This window comes from Eumetopias jubatus, unplaced genomic scaffold (assembly GCF_037043125.1).
Source record: "Eumetopias jubatus isolate StellerSeaLion01/CBP00866 unplaced genomic scaffold, mEumJub1_p1.0 scaffold_1, whole genome shotgun sequence".
In the NCBI taxonomy this organism is placed as follows: domain Eukaryota; kingdom Metazoa; phylum Chordata; class Mammalia; order Carnivora; family Otariidae; genus Eumetopias; species Eumetopias jubatus.
Window position 1 is genome coordinate 13,255,356 of NW_028274807.1, and position 15,728 is coordinate 13,271,083.

The following is a 15,728-nucleotide window of genomic DNA, read 5'->3' on the forward strand; positions in this document are numbered from 1 at the left end:
TTCTCAGAAAAGGGGAAAGAGGAGGCAGGAGGACACCAGTCTGCCTCCAAACAACAGAGAGGCAAGCTGGCGAGGCCAGGCCCCCGAGGGGCAACCAGGCACCTACCACTGGCCCCTCCAGGAGGCAGGCCTGACCCAGGCTCTGTGGGAAGAAGGTGCTAAGAAAGGCCTGAGGTTCTGTCCTGACCCCAGAGCTCAACCTCTGCCCTGCTCTAGAACCCCCCCACCCCAAAACTGTGCTGCTCAGGATGTTGGTCCTGGCCACACATGGCTACTGAGCACTTGAGATGTGGCTGGTCAGAATTGAGATGTGCTGTGTCATATGCACATCAGATTTCCAAGACTTTGTGAGCCAAAAAGAACTGTAAAAGTCTCATTAATAATTTTTAACATATTGGGGTGCCTGGGTGGCTCAGTTGGCTAAGCATCTGTCTTTGACTCAGGTCATGATCTCAGGGTCCTGGGATCGAGCCCCAAGGTCAGTGGATGGGTCAGGTGGGTCGGGCTCTCCCCTCAGCAGGGAGTCTGCTTCACCCTCTCCCTCTGCCCCTCCTCCCCCTGCTTGGGCTTGCTCGTGTGCTCTCGCTCTCTCTCTCTCTCTCAAATAAATAAACAAAAATCTTTAGAAAAAAAATTTTTAACACATTTACTAATGTTCAAATGGTGATACTTTGGATACTTTGGTTAAATACTATTTACTATGGAAATTCATTTCACCTCTTTCTCTTACTTTTTCCAATGTGGCTACTAGAATATTTAGTGTTCCATGTGTGGATTTGCATCCTAGTTTTCTTGCACAGCTCTGTTCTGAAGTCTGTATATTGTCCTTTGTGACTTGTCACCCTGGTAGAATTGTATGACAGTCTAATGGAGGAAGGGTTTAGTACACAATAACATCAGCCCTGGACCCCAAAAGCCCTGCAGTGAGAACTGCTAAAACTTTTCCCTGTGGCTCTCAGGCTTCTGTGACTCCAGCAAATTCACCCTTCCCCACAGCCCACCAAAGCACAGGTATTGTCAGGTAATGTCCATTCCTCAAAGCTTGCTTGAACAACAAATTGAGAATTATAGTAATTTACAACCTAACACTCAACACTGCGATTTTAACCCAATCTGTGAGACTGAACCACAAACACTTGACATTCTTTTTTTTTTTAATTTGACATTCTTAAAGTAAAGCTTTCTATTAATATATCAGACCTTGTATACTCTACCTAATGCGTTACGTTCCCACAAAAGAGAAGATGTCGGTGATAAAGATAAATGGTGCAGAGTAGACTAAAGTCTACATTCCAGAAGGTTCCACAAGATTCCAGGGAAGCCTTCTGTTTGGGTTTGGTTTGCATGTCACTATCCAGACTGCCTTCTAAGGATAAGAGTCCCTTTGCTTCTGTGTGTGTGTGTTTTAGCTACCCAGACAACAGTAATTAAGACATTCCCTCTGGTCAAGCCTTCCTCACACTAACAGGCTTGGGGCCATGGAGAGCCAAGGTGGGTTTATCTGTGTTCTGTTTCCAGAGACTGATCTTCTTCTCTATGGTCTGATTTTATCCTAGACTCAGCCTGGTACAATCCATGCTGTGTATAGAGCCTCCATGTTTAAAAAAAAAAAAAAAACCTTAAATTCAGTGACTCTTCAGGTCTCTAAGGGACTTTTCCAGAAACCACCAAGAAAGAAACAGGATGTTTTACTGAGGTCTGGTGGTTTGGGATGTAGGACCCAAGTGACTGGTATGGACACAAAGTCACTCCCATAACATGGATGGGTGCTTGACAACATTGTGAGAAATTTTCCCAGCTCAGAAAATTACAACCTATTCATTGTTCTGTTGAATCTAGGGGCTGAATATGATGCTTCAGTTTCTTTCTTTCTTTCTCTCTTTCTCTCTTTCTTTCTTTCTTTCTTTCTTTCTCTTTCTTTCTTTCTCTCTTTCTTTCTTTCTTTCTTTCTTTCTTTCTTTCTTTCTTTCTTTCTTTCTTTCTTCCTTTCTTTCTTTCTTCTTTCTTTCTTCCTTTCCATATAGTATATGATCTCTATGGCCAAGAGAAAGGAGAGACAGAGAGAACAAAACATGTACTCTATGTTAAAATATACATATGTGATAAAAAAAAATCACTGTTCGCTATTTAATGTCTTGAGAAGGGAACAACTAGGAAAGAGCATTTTCATAATAAAGTTTTCCTGCCTATTTTTATAACATCAATATCAAATGTATGAGGCATTTGGGAAAATCAATAATGTCTCTAGACCTACATTTTAAAAATTGTATTGAAAAAAAGAAAAGCAATATCTTGCAAGAAGGTACTCTGAAAAAAATACACTTATGCACATAGAGAGATAGATGGTTAGTCAAAATCTTTTATATAGAGAGGTATGTACAGTTGTGTCTATGTATATATAAACACAAATATGTTTTCACTTTCGTTGCAGGAAGCCATATTCATTTTAAAAACATACCAGTCTTTGCTTAAGAACATGATGCCTTTTTATAAAAGGGTGTCAGGGGGAGGCACTTTGATTTCTTACATGAACTGATTCTTGAAAACTCTAGTTCTATCACACCAAATGGGCAGGAATGAGAAAAGGAGCGAAGCCCTCCCATTGGACAGCATTCTTACATCACCCACTTTAAAATTAAATCTGAAACAGAGTTCTGACAGGCCTGCTATTTTCTTCAGTGCCAACAGCCACACAATAGGCCTTTTTTTTCTTTCTTTTTTTTTTTTTTTTTGGACAAAGCTCTTAGAAATGCCTGGAGATTCAGATGTACTGAGTCACCAAACTGTACAAATACAGCACACCCGTTCCTGCTGGTGCCCCGTTCAGCCTTTTGGAAACTATACTGTATCTTCTCTGTGTTTGGCAGAAGGAAAGAAATATTTTCATTAGAGTTCCAACCTGTCTGAAAGAGGGGTGACTGAGGAGGGTCAGGTCTGAAAGTGGGTGGCTGTCCTTTGATCTGGTGGCCTCAGAGCAGGGGTGACAGCTGTCATTTCAGAGGGATCTGCGGGCTTTCCTTCTACTCCACGTGGGTGCTGCCACGGTGCTCAACCCCATGACCACATCGACTTCACAGTGCACCCTGGTAAGGAATGACATTCAGCACCGCGTGCTGAACAATGTTGCTCTGAAGTAACACTATTCACTCAATTAGTGCCCTTAGAAACATTGTAACATGTTATAACAGGCAGCACAGACAGGTGGACACAATGTTTCACAGACCCATCCAGTGGGTATGAGTGTGCCGGGAGCCATCTGAACCCGGATGTGCAGAGGTGGTGGGATGGGGGTAGGGGTGGTAGAGAGATGGTGCAGGAGGGAGGAGGAGGGAAGGAGGACGAGGCAGTGGGAGGCGCCGAGGAGAGGCAGATCTCTGCACAGTTTTCACGACTTTAACTCTCTCTTTTAAAAATTCAAATCATATCGCACCCCCCCATGATTGCTTCGTTGAGTTGTGAAATAATTGAGAGGCGTTGCAAATGCATCCTCGCACTGCGAGTGAGCAACCGACTTCAAGTCTGAACAACTCCCTGGAGTGATATTTTAGTTTGACGATAATGATGGCGAATAATGTGAGCTGGAAATCAGGAGGGCAAAAGGGCCAGGGGCACAGGCAAGTTCCATAGAGGAAAGGGGTGGGGTGGGGTTGCCCGGGGTCCAGGTGTGTGTTGGGGGGGGTGGCAGGTGTTGAAGCACCACAGTGGCTGGATCTCCATTTCCTCAGCTTTCAAGAACTGGACACCTCTTGGTGACTGTAGGAGGCAGCTGGCCTTGAAGGGTGCCAAGGAGCCATCTCTAGGTGAGCCACACTCACCTTTGGTTACTACAAATTTTCCCCACCCTCTTCAGATTCTGAACAGGTAGAAAATAAAACAGGGACATGCCAGCTGGTCTAGCCCAGCGTTCCTTAAGTCCAGCATGAGGACAGGATCATTCCTTGCAGTGGGGGCTGTCTGTGCATCTTTGGAGGTTTAGTAACATCCCTGGCTTTCACTCACTAGACAACAGCACCACCGCTAGTTGTGACACATAAAATTACCTCCAGACATTGCCAAATATCCCTGGGAGCGAGGGGACGAAATCTCCCCAGATTGAAAGCCACTGGTTTAGACCAAACATTAGGACAAGCTGAGTTTTCACCAGGTAAAGATAGCCATCTACTACAAGGACCAGATGGCATTGGGGGTTAAGGTTGACAACCCCAAATAACATGCCTGGACCAACCAGTGACAAACACAGAAGTCTGAGACCAGCAGGCCTTTTGCCTTGAAGCACTGATTGATGGTTTTAGGGAGTCATAACTATTTAAAAAGGATTCTGGAGAGGGGGCACCTGGGTGGCTCAGTTGGCTAAGCATCGGACTCTTGATTTCGGCTCAGGTCATGATCTCAGGGTCCTGAGGTCAAGCCCAGTGATTAAGATTCTCTCTCTCCCTCTCCCTCTGCCCCCTTCCCCCCCACACACTTTCTAGATAGATAGATAGATAGATAGATAGATAGATAGATAGATGATAGGTAGGTAGGTAGATAGATAGATGATAGATAGATAGATAGATAGATGATAGGTAGGTAGGTAGATAGATAGATAGATAGATAGATGATAGATAGATAGACAGACAGAATTCTGGAGAAAAAAAATCCTGGGGCATCTTAGCTTTAAAAAAAAAGGTAAATCAGAAGAGAGGAACCTTCACACTTGAACTCCAGGGGTTAAAGATGCAGAACAGACATGACCTCAAGACCTGCTCAGTGGGATTCTTTACAGCCTGCTGTGACCACTTCCACATAGCAGGTCCTACAGCTCCAGGCCATCAAGACCACTTTTCATCCTGAGGATGCGGACGGGGCCGTGTTTGCATTCGGTCTAACCTGTCCAAAAAGCATTTGGCGTTGCTAGCTCTGGAAGGCATGTTGCGTGGTTTAGGCCTCGGAGAATGGAGGAGGGAGTTTAAAAACACCTACCCCTTAATTTCATGACCAAATTGACCAAAAGAAGTGTGTAAGCCTGATTTGGGGTTGAGATACTTTTTTTTTTCCCAGTAGAAAAGGGGCTATAAAATTGTGTGCATTCCTTAAAGCGTATCCCTCAAAAGCTGTAATAGCCAGCCTTCTTGATGAGATGGGGTCTTCTCGTTTCCACCCGTCTCCCGTCAAACAGGCAGAAGGGGACAGGGCTGGGTGACCCATGTCTCTCTTGTCCCAGAGGACAGTATGATGATTTATGATTTCTAAGCCTGAGAACTTCAGATGCTGGTGCACATAAAAAGAGTGAAAAATCTTCTGAGTCCAGAGAAAGAAAGGAAGAACTTTGTGGCACAGCACTCTGCTCCGACCCTGAAATGCTGCTCTGTAGGCTGTCACGAGTATGCATCACACTGGCCCTTGCAGACAAAAAGGGTTATTTTATCCAGATTATTCCCCCACGTTGCAGGGGAAAAGGGACTCATTTGTAATCATCAAAGGAATGCTGACAGACTTGAAACGGGATTACATTCTATTATACTCATCCGAATTAAAGATTTGTTTTGGAGATCATTCTTAGGTTTCCTTCTCCCTGCTCCTCCAACCCCAAATGAGGCGATTTGTATTCACGAGACATCTGAGGCAGACATGAAATCAGACAGTTTGCAAACATACATTTCGGATTCAGTGGCCTGAGTTTTGAATTTTAATGCTGCCTGGTTCTCTGTGTGTGGAAAACTTGGCCCTCAGGTCAAAACTAACTCCAAACATCACTTCATTCCCTAGCTTTTAATGCAGGAGAAATTCCATTTTGGGGGCCTGAGTGAGCAAGTGATACAGGTGTCCAGAACAGCAGGTATGGAAATGAAAAAAACCTAAGCCTGGTCAGAGTCCTGTCTGGGAGATCTGTGGGCACACTGTTAAATCCTCAATTCCACACTCTGGGGTTTGGATACCATTTGGAGAATGCTACCTGCCAAATCTACCATTCACCCTTCAAGCTGCTTTGTTTCTGTGTGTGCATGAACCCACTGAGGAGGAAACTTAAGGTAGCCCTGTATCATACCTAACACAGCATCTGGTTTCTGAAAGAGTTAAACATTTCCTGTTCTTTCACACACAACTCCCGTTGTATGGCCACCTGACAGAGCAGGCTTGGGTACGTCCAACTGGAAGTCCTGAGGCAGTGGAAGAGCTTGCAATTGGGTCAAAAATCTGTCCCTTGGGTTTACCTGCCAAAAGGACAAGATATCTTTGAGAAATTCTCCGGACATGGAGATGGCACTCTCTACGAAGGAAGACAGAGCAAGGAATATAGGTAAAGTGCCGTTCTTTGCACCATTTCTTTTCTTCTGTCCTTTTTTCTGTCCTTCCTTCCAGACTCAGTGTCCTTCTCCACAAAGTACATCTCTGGGAGTTGTTTCAGTCAGCGTTTATCAGTGGTAAACATGTCTTGATTTCACACTCTTTTTTTTTTTTTAAGTTTATGGTTTATAGTAATCTCCACACTCTGTCTTGATAGTTTAGCTGGGTATATAGTTCTGCTCTGACAGGTTGTTCTGTTTTTGTTTTTTTTTTCCCCCAGAACCTGGAAAAATATTTCACTGCCTTCTGGCTTTCACTGTTGTTGTTGCAAAGACTTTATGGATGACATTTCTCTCTCTCTGTCTCTGATTGTTTTCTTAAGACTGTCACTTTTGTTTTAGTATTTTATAGTTTAAATATGATAGATATAAATTTATTTTTATTTATATTGCTTGGGATGCTTCAATCTGAATCTTTCATTAATTCTTTTTTTTTTAAGGATTTATTTATTTGACAGAGAGAGACACAGTGAGAGAGGGAATACAAGCAGGTGGAGTGGGAGAGGGAGAAGCAGACTTCTCACGGATCAGGGGGCCCGATGTGGGGCTTGATCCCAGGACCCTGGGATCATGACCTGAGCCGAAAGCAGACACTTAACAACTGAGCCACCCAGGCGCCCCTGAATCTTTCATTAATTTTCAAAAATGGATTCCAAGATATTAATACTTTGAGTGCTGCCACTCCCTCATTTCCCCTATTCTCTCTGGAATACTGATCCAATGTATGTTGAACCTTCTTACAAACTTGTTTCCATATTTTCCATGTCTTTACCTTTTTGCTGCATTCTAGATAATTTCTCCTGCTTTATGTTCCCGTTCATTGTTTCTCTCTTCAGCTATATATGATTTATCCATTAAGCTTTAATATCAATGAATACACTTTCATTAATTATAGTAATATTAGTAGAGTTAGCAGATATATTTTGTTCTTTTTCAAATCTTTATAGCCTTTCATTCCTTAGTCATGTTTTAGACTTGCTCTTTTGTTTTTCTGTTTTAGTTTTCCTCTGTTATTTATTAAGAACTCTGCTGTTTTTACTGCTGACTGTTGTTTATATAATGTAATTTTGGATTGTGTGTTCATAATTAGCAAGATTTCATCAGTAGGAATCTTCTGAAGCTTGTGATGATGGTGTCTTTATGTAGGGAGGATGTGTGTGTGTATGTGTGTGTGTGTGTTTTGCCAAGTATCTAGGGGCACAACCAACCTTGGACAATTTTGTTAGTTTCTCAGATGAGGTTTCTTGGTAAAGATAATTTGAACTTAAAAGCCAGACTCTTGAAAAGGAAGGCCTGTGATTACATATTCTTGAGGAAGATTAATTTTTTTCTCCAAACCTGAGCCTAGACTGAGATAAGTTTTCTTGCCATTTTTCTTTGCAAGAAGGCTGATTTGTTTCTCATCCACCTTTTTAATGAATGTTTAACCCTTCCAGGTCCCAGCTTTATAGGAAGATCTTTATTCCAACTTCTCACTTTACATTGGTCTAATGCCTCATCTCTTGCCTTCATGCACCTGTTAAATTCTCGTTGTAAATACCATCAGAAGGTCCCAGTGTAGCCACAGGGTCAGTGCCAGCTAACTTCTCCAGTTCTCTGATCCCTCTTCATGTTTGTTCCCTGTGTGTATCCCTTATATTTAGTCACTCATGCATTTATATTTTACTCAGCAGCTCTAGATGTTTTGTTGGAGAAATAATTTCAGATCATCAGTTCTACCATATTTCCAGAAATGGATTACAGATCCTATTCTGTAATCAGTTCTTTGGAGCTATATGGTACTATCTTTAGACAGAATGTGGAGTGGACAATACTTTTACAGGTATTTCCCACGTATCCTGGGAAAAATTTGGCTCTGGTGGATTAGGAGACCAACATTACAGAAATGGCATCACTTTAAACTACTGTATTTGTTTTTGTATTAGAGGAGCTGCCTGGATTCAAACCCCCCAAAGTTACTTCACTTCTCTTTGCATCAGTTTCTTCAATTTATTATCATAGCATCTGTTTCACAGGTGGTGAGGATTAAATGAGTTAATAAAGTTCTCAGAGCAGGGTCTGGTGCATAGTGCTTTAATGTGCTTGATACACTATTCTATTTTCAACCCACCAACTTCTCTCACTTGTGCTGGAGGCAAGCCACACCCAGCTGGACCAGAGTCTTAAATGAGATGGTGCACACATGGGGGTCAGCTAATGGGTTGGAGAATTAGGGACCCCCAGGGAGAAGGAGAGACTCAGAAAACAGACTAGAGTCACTTGGTCAGCCACCCTTCCCATCTGAGATTCCCCTTCCAATATTAAAATCTTGGTGATGCCAGGATTTGTGTTATTAAGAAAAGCTGTTTCCTTCCAGAGAGATAAAAACACACCAGCCTCATTAAAATAGTGACTTAGTATCATAAAACTTCAGAGAGCCCTCACCTCTAGCTTCTAGGTCCATTACTTAGCTCGAATGACAAGAGTATGGATTTTGGAAACCAATTAGTGGGTTCAAATCCTGCCTCTAAATGTTACTAACAAGTGTGGAGCTAGGCTAGGCAGCGAGATCGGGGATAGGGGTAGGTAACAGGGGAGCAGTTGTTCTTTCAGTGCATGTTACCCCCAAAGTGGTGCCTTTTCAAGATTTTTAAAGATGTTGACAGGGTGGCTGAGACCAGTGACCTCCAAATCCTTAAAATCATGAACCCCATCAGCAGAAACATTTTGGGAACACATCTCCAATACGTGTACAAACTGTGTACTGTTCAACTGTTGATTTTTATGTTAATTTTAAATCAAACATGACTCCTTTTTTTAAGCTTGAAAAGAAACCAGTATGAAATGGACAGAAGTTCTAACATTTTCCTCCTACATCCACTGGATTGCCTCCCGTGTGCACCCACTTTGGATGGACTGGGTAGAAAAGGTACTGAAGGACAGAATGGGGCAAGGTCAGTCTACTCAGTGGGCAACCGGTACAGCCGACGGTGGTCACGCCATGAACTATCTCGAAAGTTTAGGCAGATTGTGGCACCTTTTTTCTCCTCTGGCTTGCTCCCCACCCAGCACCCACAGAGGCCAAGTGCCCCAGCCGCCCCCTCCCCCAGGCTCATGTCAGAGTCTGCCTCTGCTCTGTGTCCCAGCTGGGTGGTCTTGGGCAGGTTAGCCAACCTATCCGGGGCTGGGTTCTCATCTGGAAAGTGAGGCTAATACTGACTTCGTAGGGCTGCTATGAGGAAGAAATCAGATAACACAGTGCTCAATTAACTTTTACTCCCTGCCTTTCTGTCCCTTCCCCAAACTGCTGCGAGGCTGCCCTTTCCAATAAAGTGCCTGGGAGAGCAGAGCCATCAATAATGGAGCCACTCACTGGCCCAGACTCCTCTTTCCTGCTACAGAAAGAGCCAGCAGAACACTTTTCAAATGTAGTTACTTCCCATGGAAACAGACTAGCAGCTTCAGACGCTTCTCTTCATCTCTCTTCTTCTGTGACAGCTGGACAACTCCTTCAGACATTGGGCTTGTTTTTCTTTGGTTATGAGCTGGCTTTTCATCCCATAAAATTTGTGAAAAGTAAAGACAATCCTTGAATAAAGGGCTGATGTGACTAAGGCATAAGAAAATGCAGAACTCTGTGTGTGTGCTGGGATGCAGAGACAAACCGGTGGCTGGGAAAATACAGTCCCGGTCTCCCTGGTGGGGGCTCCTGGAGGAACGGTGAAAGGACAGCCAGTCATGCCTGTGCGCCCCTGAATGAACCCATGCACGCAGGAGGTAGTCCTGCCCTCTGAACACCAGAGCAGTGGTTCTCAACTTTGGCTGTCCTAGAGTTGCCTGGGAACTTTCAAAATGAGGCCAGTGCCTGCCTCCCACCCAGGCCAGTTACACGAGAAGCCCTGGTGTGCTGCTTGAGCATCGCTACATTTGTTCAGACTGAAGCCATTCTCCTGTGCCGCCAGGATGGAGACCCACTGCTTATCTGAGCTGGACGGGAAGGTTTGCTCTCTCCTAAATGGACAACTGCATCCCCTCCATCAGGACCTGGTTCCCACCCCCGAGGCTTCAAGATCAATTGACTTACCATTTTCTACATTCCAAAATTCTTGGCCAGTGAAATAAGGAGCTAGGGTTGGGTTTATTTGCTGGGCTGCAAATGATCTGGTAACAAGCACCACTTCTTGTTGGCTTGGGCTACTGCTTTGCTTGGGAAGGGAGCAAGACATCTGCCCAGAGAACCCCTTCCATCTTCGAGGTCTGGGGACAGTTTGGTATAAGGAAGACCTTAAAGGCTGCCCCACTCTCCTTGTGTTTCATTTCCCTTCCCTTCTGCTTCCCACACTCACTACTAGATGCCCCAGGGTGAAACCAAAAGTGTGGACATATGCTCATGCCTACTCTGTCAAAAGTCGAGAGTTTTCTAGGACTCCGAGTGGGAACTAGAACGATTTTCCACCCCCCATCTCTCCCCACCCCTCTCAACAAGCCCATCAATCACTCTGAACTTCTTTGAGAAGAAAGAAAGGGGGTACGCAGGGAGACAAGAGAAGATGCTGCTGGCCTTCAGCAGAGGGACATGGAGAGAAAAAATCACCAAGAAAAAAAAAATGAACAAGACCTGAGAAACCCAACTCAGCAAAAATAAGTTTGAGAGACACCCTGGAACATCGCTCTTCAAAGCAGGACAAAATGTGGAGGATCCTTTGCTTTTTATGGCTGGAAACCAAGATGGCACCCCTCCGTCCTCTCAGCCCTCATCCCTGCCTCATTCTTTGAACAAAGATGATGCTGACATTACACTTCTGTTTGGGGGAAAAAAAATCAATGATCAATTTGGACCTCTCAGGCCAAATCCCCAATTTGAGAATGCAGTCAAAAAACCAGAACTCCATCCCAAGGAGGAAAATGGACGCAAGCCAAGTGTATTTGAGTATGCGCTTAAGGATCATAGGCACTAGTTTTGCATGAACTGATCTTGTCTTCCTGGGATATGTTTTTAATGCAGTGATGACAGCCTTCCAGTGGCTGTTGGCAGCATCTCAGTATCTTCAGGGATGAGAGGGAAGGGGGTGTTTGGGGAGCCTTTTTCCCAGCAGGCTTGGAGGTGATTAGCACAAGTCACGAGCATGGAGGGGGAGGCGGAGGCCAGGATACGGTCCCCTGGCTTATTAAGAGTGAGATCCGATGCTGGAATCCTCAGGGCAAAAAAAAATCAATGACCCAGGAAAACTACACCAGCTGACAGCCCCAGGAAAAGCCTCAAGGAAGAGTTGCAAAGAAGAGAAAGGCTTAAGTAACTTTCCAAAACTCTGCACTGTTAATCTCCTGCGAGGCCCTATACTGTACATACAATGGCTGGGACCCCTGACATTCTGGTACTTTCTTTCATGTGGAAACACCATCCTTCTTCCATCCCCTTCTTCCCAGGGCAAAGGGCTCCCAAGTGCCCCCCCCACCAGCCTCAGTTTTTGATGTTTCCCTTGTTTAGAAAAACAAGCAAGTATCTGCATTGTGGAAGGCTGCTCCCCAGCACTGGGCTATTCTTGTAAGGCTTGGGGAGGGGGGGGCACGGTCTCCTTACAGACCTCTGGTTTCTAATGCCTCCAAGTTCATAAAAAAGAGCAGGACCACCTGTCCCCAGGAAAGCAGGTGTCAGGTTTTGAGGACCCGAGGGTGGGGGGGAGGGGGTTTTGGAATTACATGATCAGTATCCACTGCTTTGACTAAAGCATTCAACTAAACCCTCAGACAGTCATCATTGGAGCTTGGGAATTTTCCTCAGTGCTGTATATCACACAGTTAGGGGGGTCCCTAAAGGTTTCAAGTCAAATCGATCAACTTCAAGAGACTCCATTTTCTCTCTGAGCCTTCTCTAATGTTTCCCCAATGCCACACAATATAGCATTTAGATTTAAACCTGAACGTGTCGGTGCTTTGGGAGGATGTATTATTTTTTCTTTTCTTCTCCCAAAAAGGCTCCCTGACACTCTCTCCCTAGCCCTCAGATCCCTGAGGAGCAAGGCTGATCAGAGTTAAAATGGGGGCTGCTTGTGGATGGACCTGTCCATATCACCACCTACCACCAGCTCAGGGAGTTTTAAACTGTGGAATTCCGGTTCACACCAAAAGCAGAAGGAAATAATTCTTTTGTCATTTACTGTCATTTAGAAGAACATGTATCAAAATATCCATTTCCCTTAGAATGAGGCGCCCTTGTTGGATAGCTCCAGCACACCTTCTAGAACGGTCACTACATACAGACAATTCTGAACTTAGGTGGTAACCTACAGACGGCCACAAATACTGCAACTGCTTCACTAAAGAAACAAACTCTGAGTGTCTATAATCTGTGAAAACAATCTAATGGTTACACCGCAATTAACCTAAAGCAATATTTGTTCAGTTGCAATGATGTCACCAAAAAAAAAAGAAAGAAAAAAAATGGCTTGTCATCTTTCAGTGCTTTCGCCACAATATTCAGAGCTAGAGGGTGGCGGATTCAGAACTGCTTTCCATAGCTTAAATCAGCAAATACAGAACTTTTTGAGCAGCCAAGAAAAGTTCTATTACCAAAAAAAAAAAAAAAAAGTCAATAGCACTTGAAAAGCATTTCCCTAACACATTTACCACAGCATTATGACCCTGTGGTGCTCGATTTTTAAGGACCACGGTTTGCTTGCCAAATAGGCATATCTTGGCTTCCTTTGCTAGGTAGAAACACTGCCTTGATATTAAATATTCAAAGCAAAGAACCTCTGACCTAAGGGCTCTCAGCTAACAATGACATTCTCTGTAAGTAAACTAGAAACCCAACTCAGCTTCTGGTTTGCCAGTGTTCTCTGCCATGTACTAGTCTTCTACAGAGCGGGGTGAGCAGTGACTCCGTTTACCCTGATTAGATTGCAAAAGACCCTGCAGGCAAAAGCCTGGACTTGCCAGAAGATCCCTGGAGAAGGGGGAGAGTGGGGTTCAGAGCTGCCTCCTGGGCTGGGCAGGGTCTGGGGAAGGGTGAAGGCCTCCAGCTTCACCAGAGGGAGACCCAGGTCTGTTACAACTGCAAGGACTTTGTTGCTCTAAGCAAGTGCATTGGTAATACAAAAAATGTGGCTCCTGCAGCCGTTATCAACCCAGAAACTTCTCACTTCGTGGAGTCACACCTACAACCCCAGAACTGATATCAGCTGCGGGAGATTCGGTGTGAGTCTCCCCAAAGAAAAGCCTCACCGTTTACTGGGAGGAGGGAGTCATTATTTTTTGTAAAGGAGACTGGGACTGGAGGGAGGCGGGGGCGCTGGTACCCCCCGCCCCCGCCCCCCAGTCTCTGTTCTGTAAACTTCTGCTCATCTGGCACACGGACCTCCCGGCGGGCTTCCCTCCCTGCCTGCCGGCTCAGACTTCAGGTCAGACGTCCCCCGGGCTAGTCTCCTTACATGGGTACCCGAGAGGCTGGCTGGGGCGCACCGGGACCATGCGAGTGCAGAACAAGTGCAACTCCTCGGACCAGCACGTGTATTGTACGGCGCTGGGCGCGGCACAGGGCTTAGGAGCCTCCAAGGGGACACGCATCCGTCAGAGTCGGGTCCCTGATGCCGGACCCGATGCTGGGAAATTGACGAGGTAAACAGCAGGGCGAGAAACTCCAAATATGTTACCCCCACCTTCCTTGGGGAGGGGAGGGGCTCCTGTGCCATCACTCCACACGCAGCCACCTCTATGCCAAAGGCTCACACCAGGCAAGAAAACTGGCTCGAGCGTGCCTCAACTTCAATCCCACCCGGCCGTGCCCCCTCGGAAGGCTGCCCCCAGCGGAGGGCTCACCTGGGCGCACCGCGGCGCCGGGGGCGCGGGGCGAGGGAGGGCGCTTCTTACCGGAGAAGTCCGTGAGCGCTGCGATCTCTTTGGAACAGACCAGGACCGCGCAGTAGAAGAGGCGCAGAAGCTGCCCGAGAGGCTCTACCTGCCTGCGGAGTCCAGGATGCTGCGCGGGCTGCGGGGCGGGCGGCGGGCGCGCGTGTCCAGGCAGAAGCATGGTGCCCGGCGCGACCCAGCGCGGGCGCGGGCCCGGGGCGCGACGGGGGTCCCTGGGCGGAGGGCAGCGTCACATGGCGGGGCGTCGGTGGCCTGCGGCTCCGCGCCCCCCCCACCCCCCGCCCCGCCACCTCCCGGCTCAGGCTGCCAGAGCCTCTTCCCAGCGCAGGTCAGCACCGGCTCCCCAGCAAAGGGGAGGGGGCGGAGAAGTGGGGCGGGGCGAGAAGCCCCGGGAAGGATCCGCGTAGTTTCCCCGAGAGGAAATCTCCGCTGCCGCCCGGCGGGAAGGAAACGAGGGGGGCCGAAGGGAAAGTGTAGCCTTCGCGCGCCCGGCGGCTGTGGAGGCCGGTCCCTGGCGCGCTGCCGGCCGCGGAGGGCGCCCCCAGCAGCGCACCGAGGACCGCGCAACTTGAGCGCCTTCCACGCCTGGGTCCCCGCCCCGGAGACTGCCCGGCACCCCTGGCCCGGCCCGCGCTGGCCCGGTGCCAGCCTCGCCCTGGCTGCGGGAGGAGCGCGGCCGGTGCCCGTGACGCACTTTGGAGCCAGCACCGCGCGTTGAGCCCAGGAGCCCCGGGGCGGGGCCGAGGCAGGGGCCGCCGGAAGGTGGGGTCCCGCAGGTGTGGGACCCCAACATTGACGTCCCTGCGACCTGCGGAGCTCCTCGTGTAGAATTACCAAGCATGCACAGTTACCCCATTTCACGGAGGAGGAGACTGAGGCCCCGCGCTTTCAAGCGAACGCAGCCAGGACGGGAACGAGAAGGGTTCGGGGAGGGGGGCTTCAAAGCGGGTCAGATGGCTCCAGAGCCAGTTTCTTTCTTCTTGCTCCGACTACGCTTCTTTTGGGTACTGGTTGTCCGCAGCGCCCAGAGGATCTGACACTGGCCCGGCATAAATAGCACCGAGCGCAAATAATTGGGCTTTGTTTTAAAATGGGCCACCGCATCTTTCTGAACCTCTCGATTACGCGCGGTGTGACCCAGGCCCAGCCGGTGGGCGAGGGGCGGACTGCGCGATCCGGGCTCGGGGGTACAGAGGACAAGTGCGTGGGAGCGCGTGGGGGATCGTGGCTGCGCGCGGGGTACGGGAACCAGGGGGCCCCAGCGACCCAAACCCCGCTGACTGGGCGAGCGCCGGCGGCAGGGAGGAGGGCTGGGCCGGCGGGCGCTCGGCACAAAGTGTTCCCGAACACCGCGGGGAGGCCCTGCCAAGTTCTCGGCGGGCCTGAAGCGGAAACGTAGATAATGAGGCCCAAGGGTGGGACCAAGCGTACTGCCCCAGCCGGCTCCCCACTGCCAGGGCCGCACAGTGCGGCGGCGGGGAGGCTTGGGGACAGAAAACCCAGACGCGCCGATCTACCTGTGGGACCCTCTTAGAGATGCGCCGCAAGGATCCA

General features: G+C 47.7%; 1 protein-coding gene across 4 annotated transcripts in view; it reads right to left on the bottom strand.

Moving 5' to 3' along the window:
• The window catches only part of EVA1C (eva-1 homolog C), a 72,225-nt gene extending 57,891 nt beyond the window's left edge, over positions 1-14,334 (bottom strand). For 3 of the 4 annotated variants that reach the window (XM_028116134.2, XM_028116133.2, XM_028116124.2), the window contains exon 1: positions 14,175-14,334. In XM_028116134.2, coding sequence (XP_027971935.1) covers positions 14,175-14,334 — 160 coding nt within the window. Of the gene's footprint in view, positions 1-14,079; positions 14,093-14,133 lie in introns of all 4 variants that reach the window. The other variant, XM_088021532.1, reaches the window with a different exon arrangement.
• Positions 14,335-15,728: the final 1,394 nt, after the last annotated feature.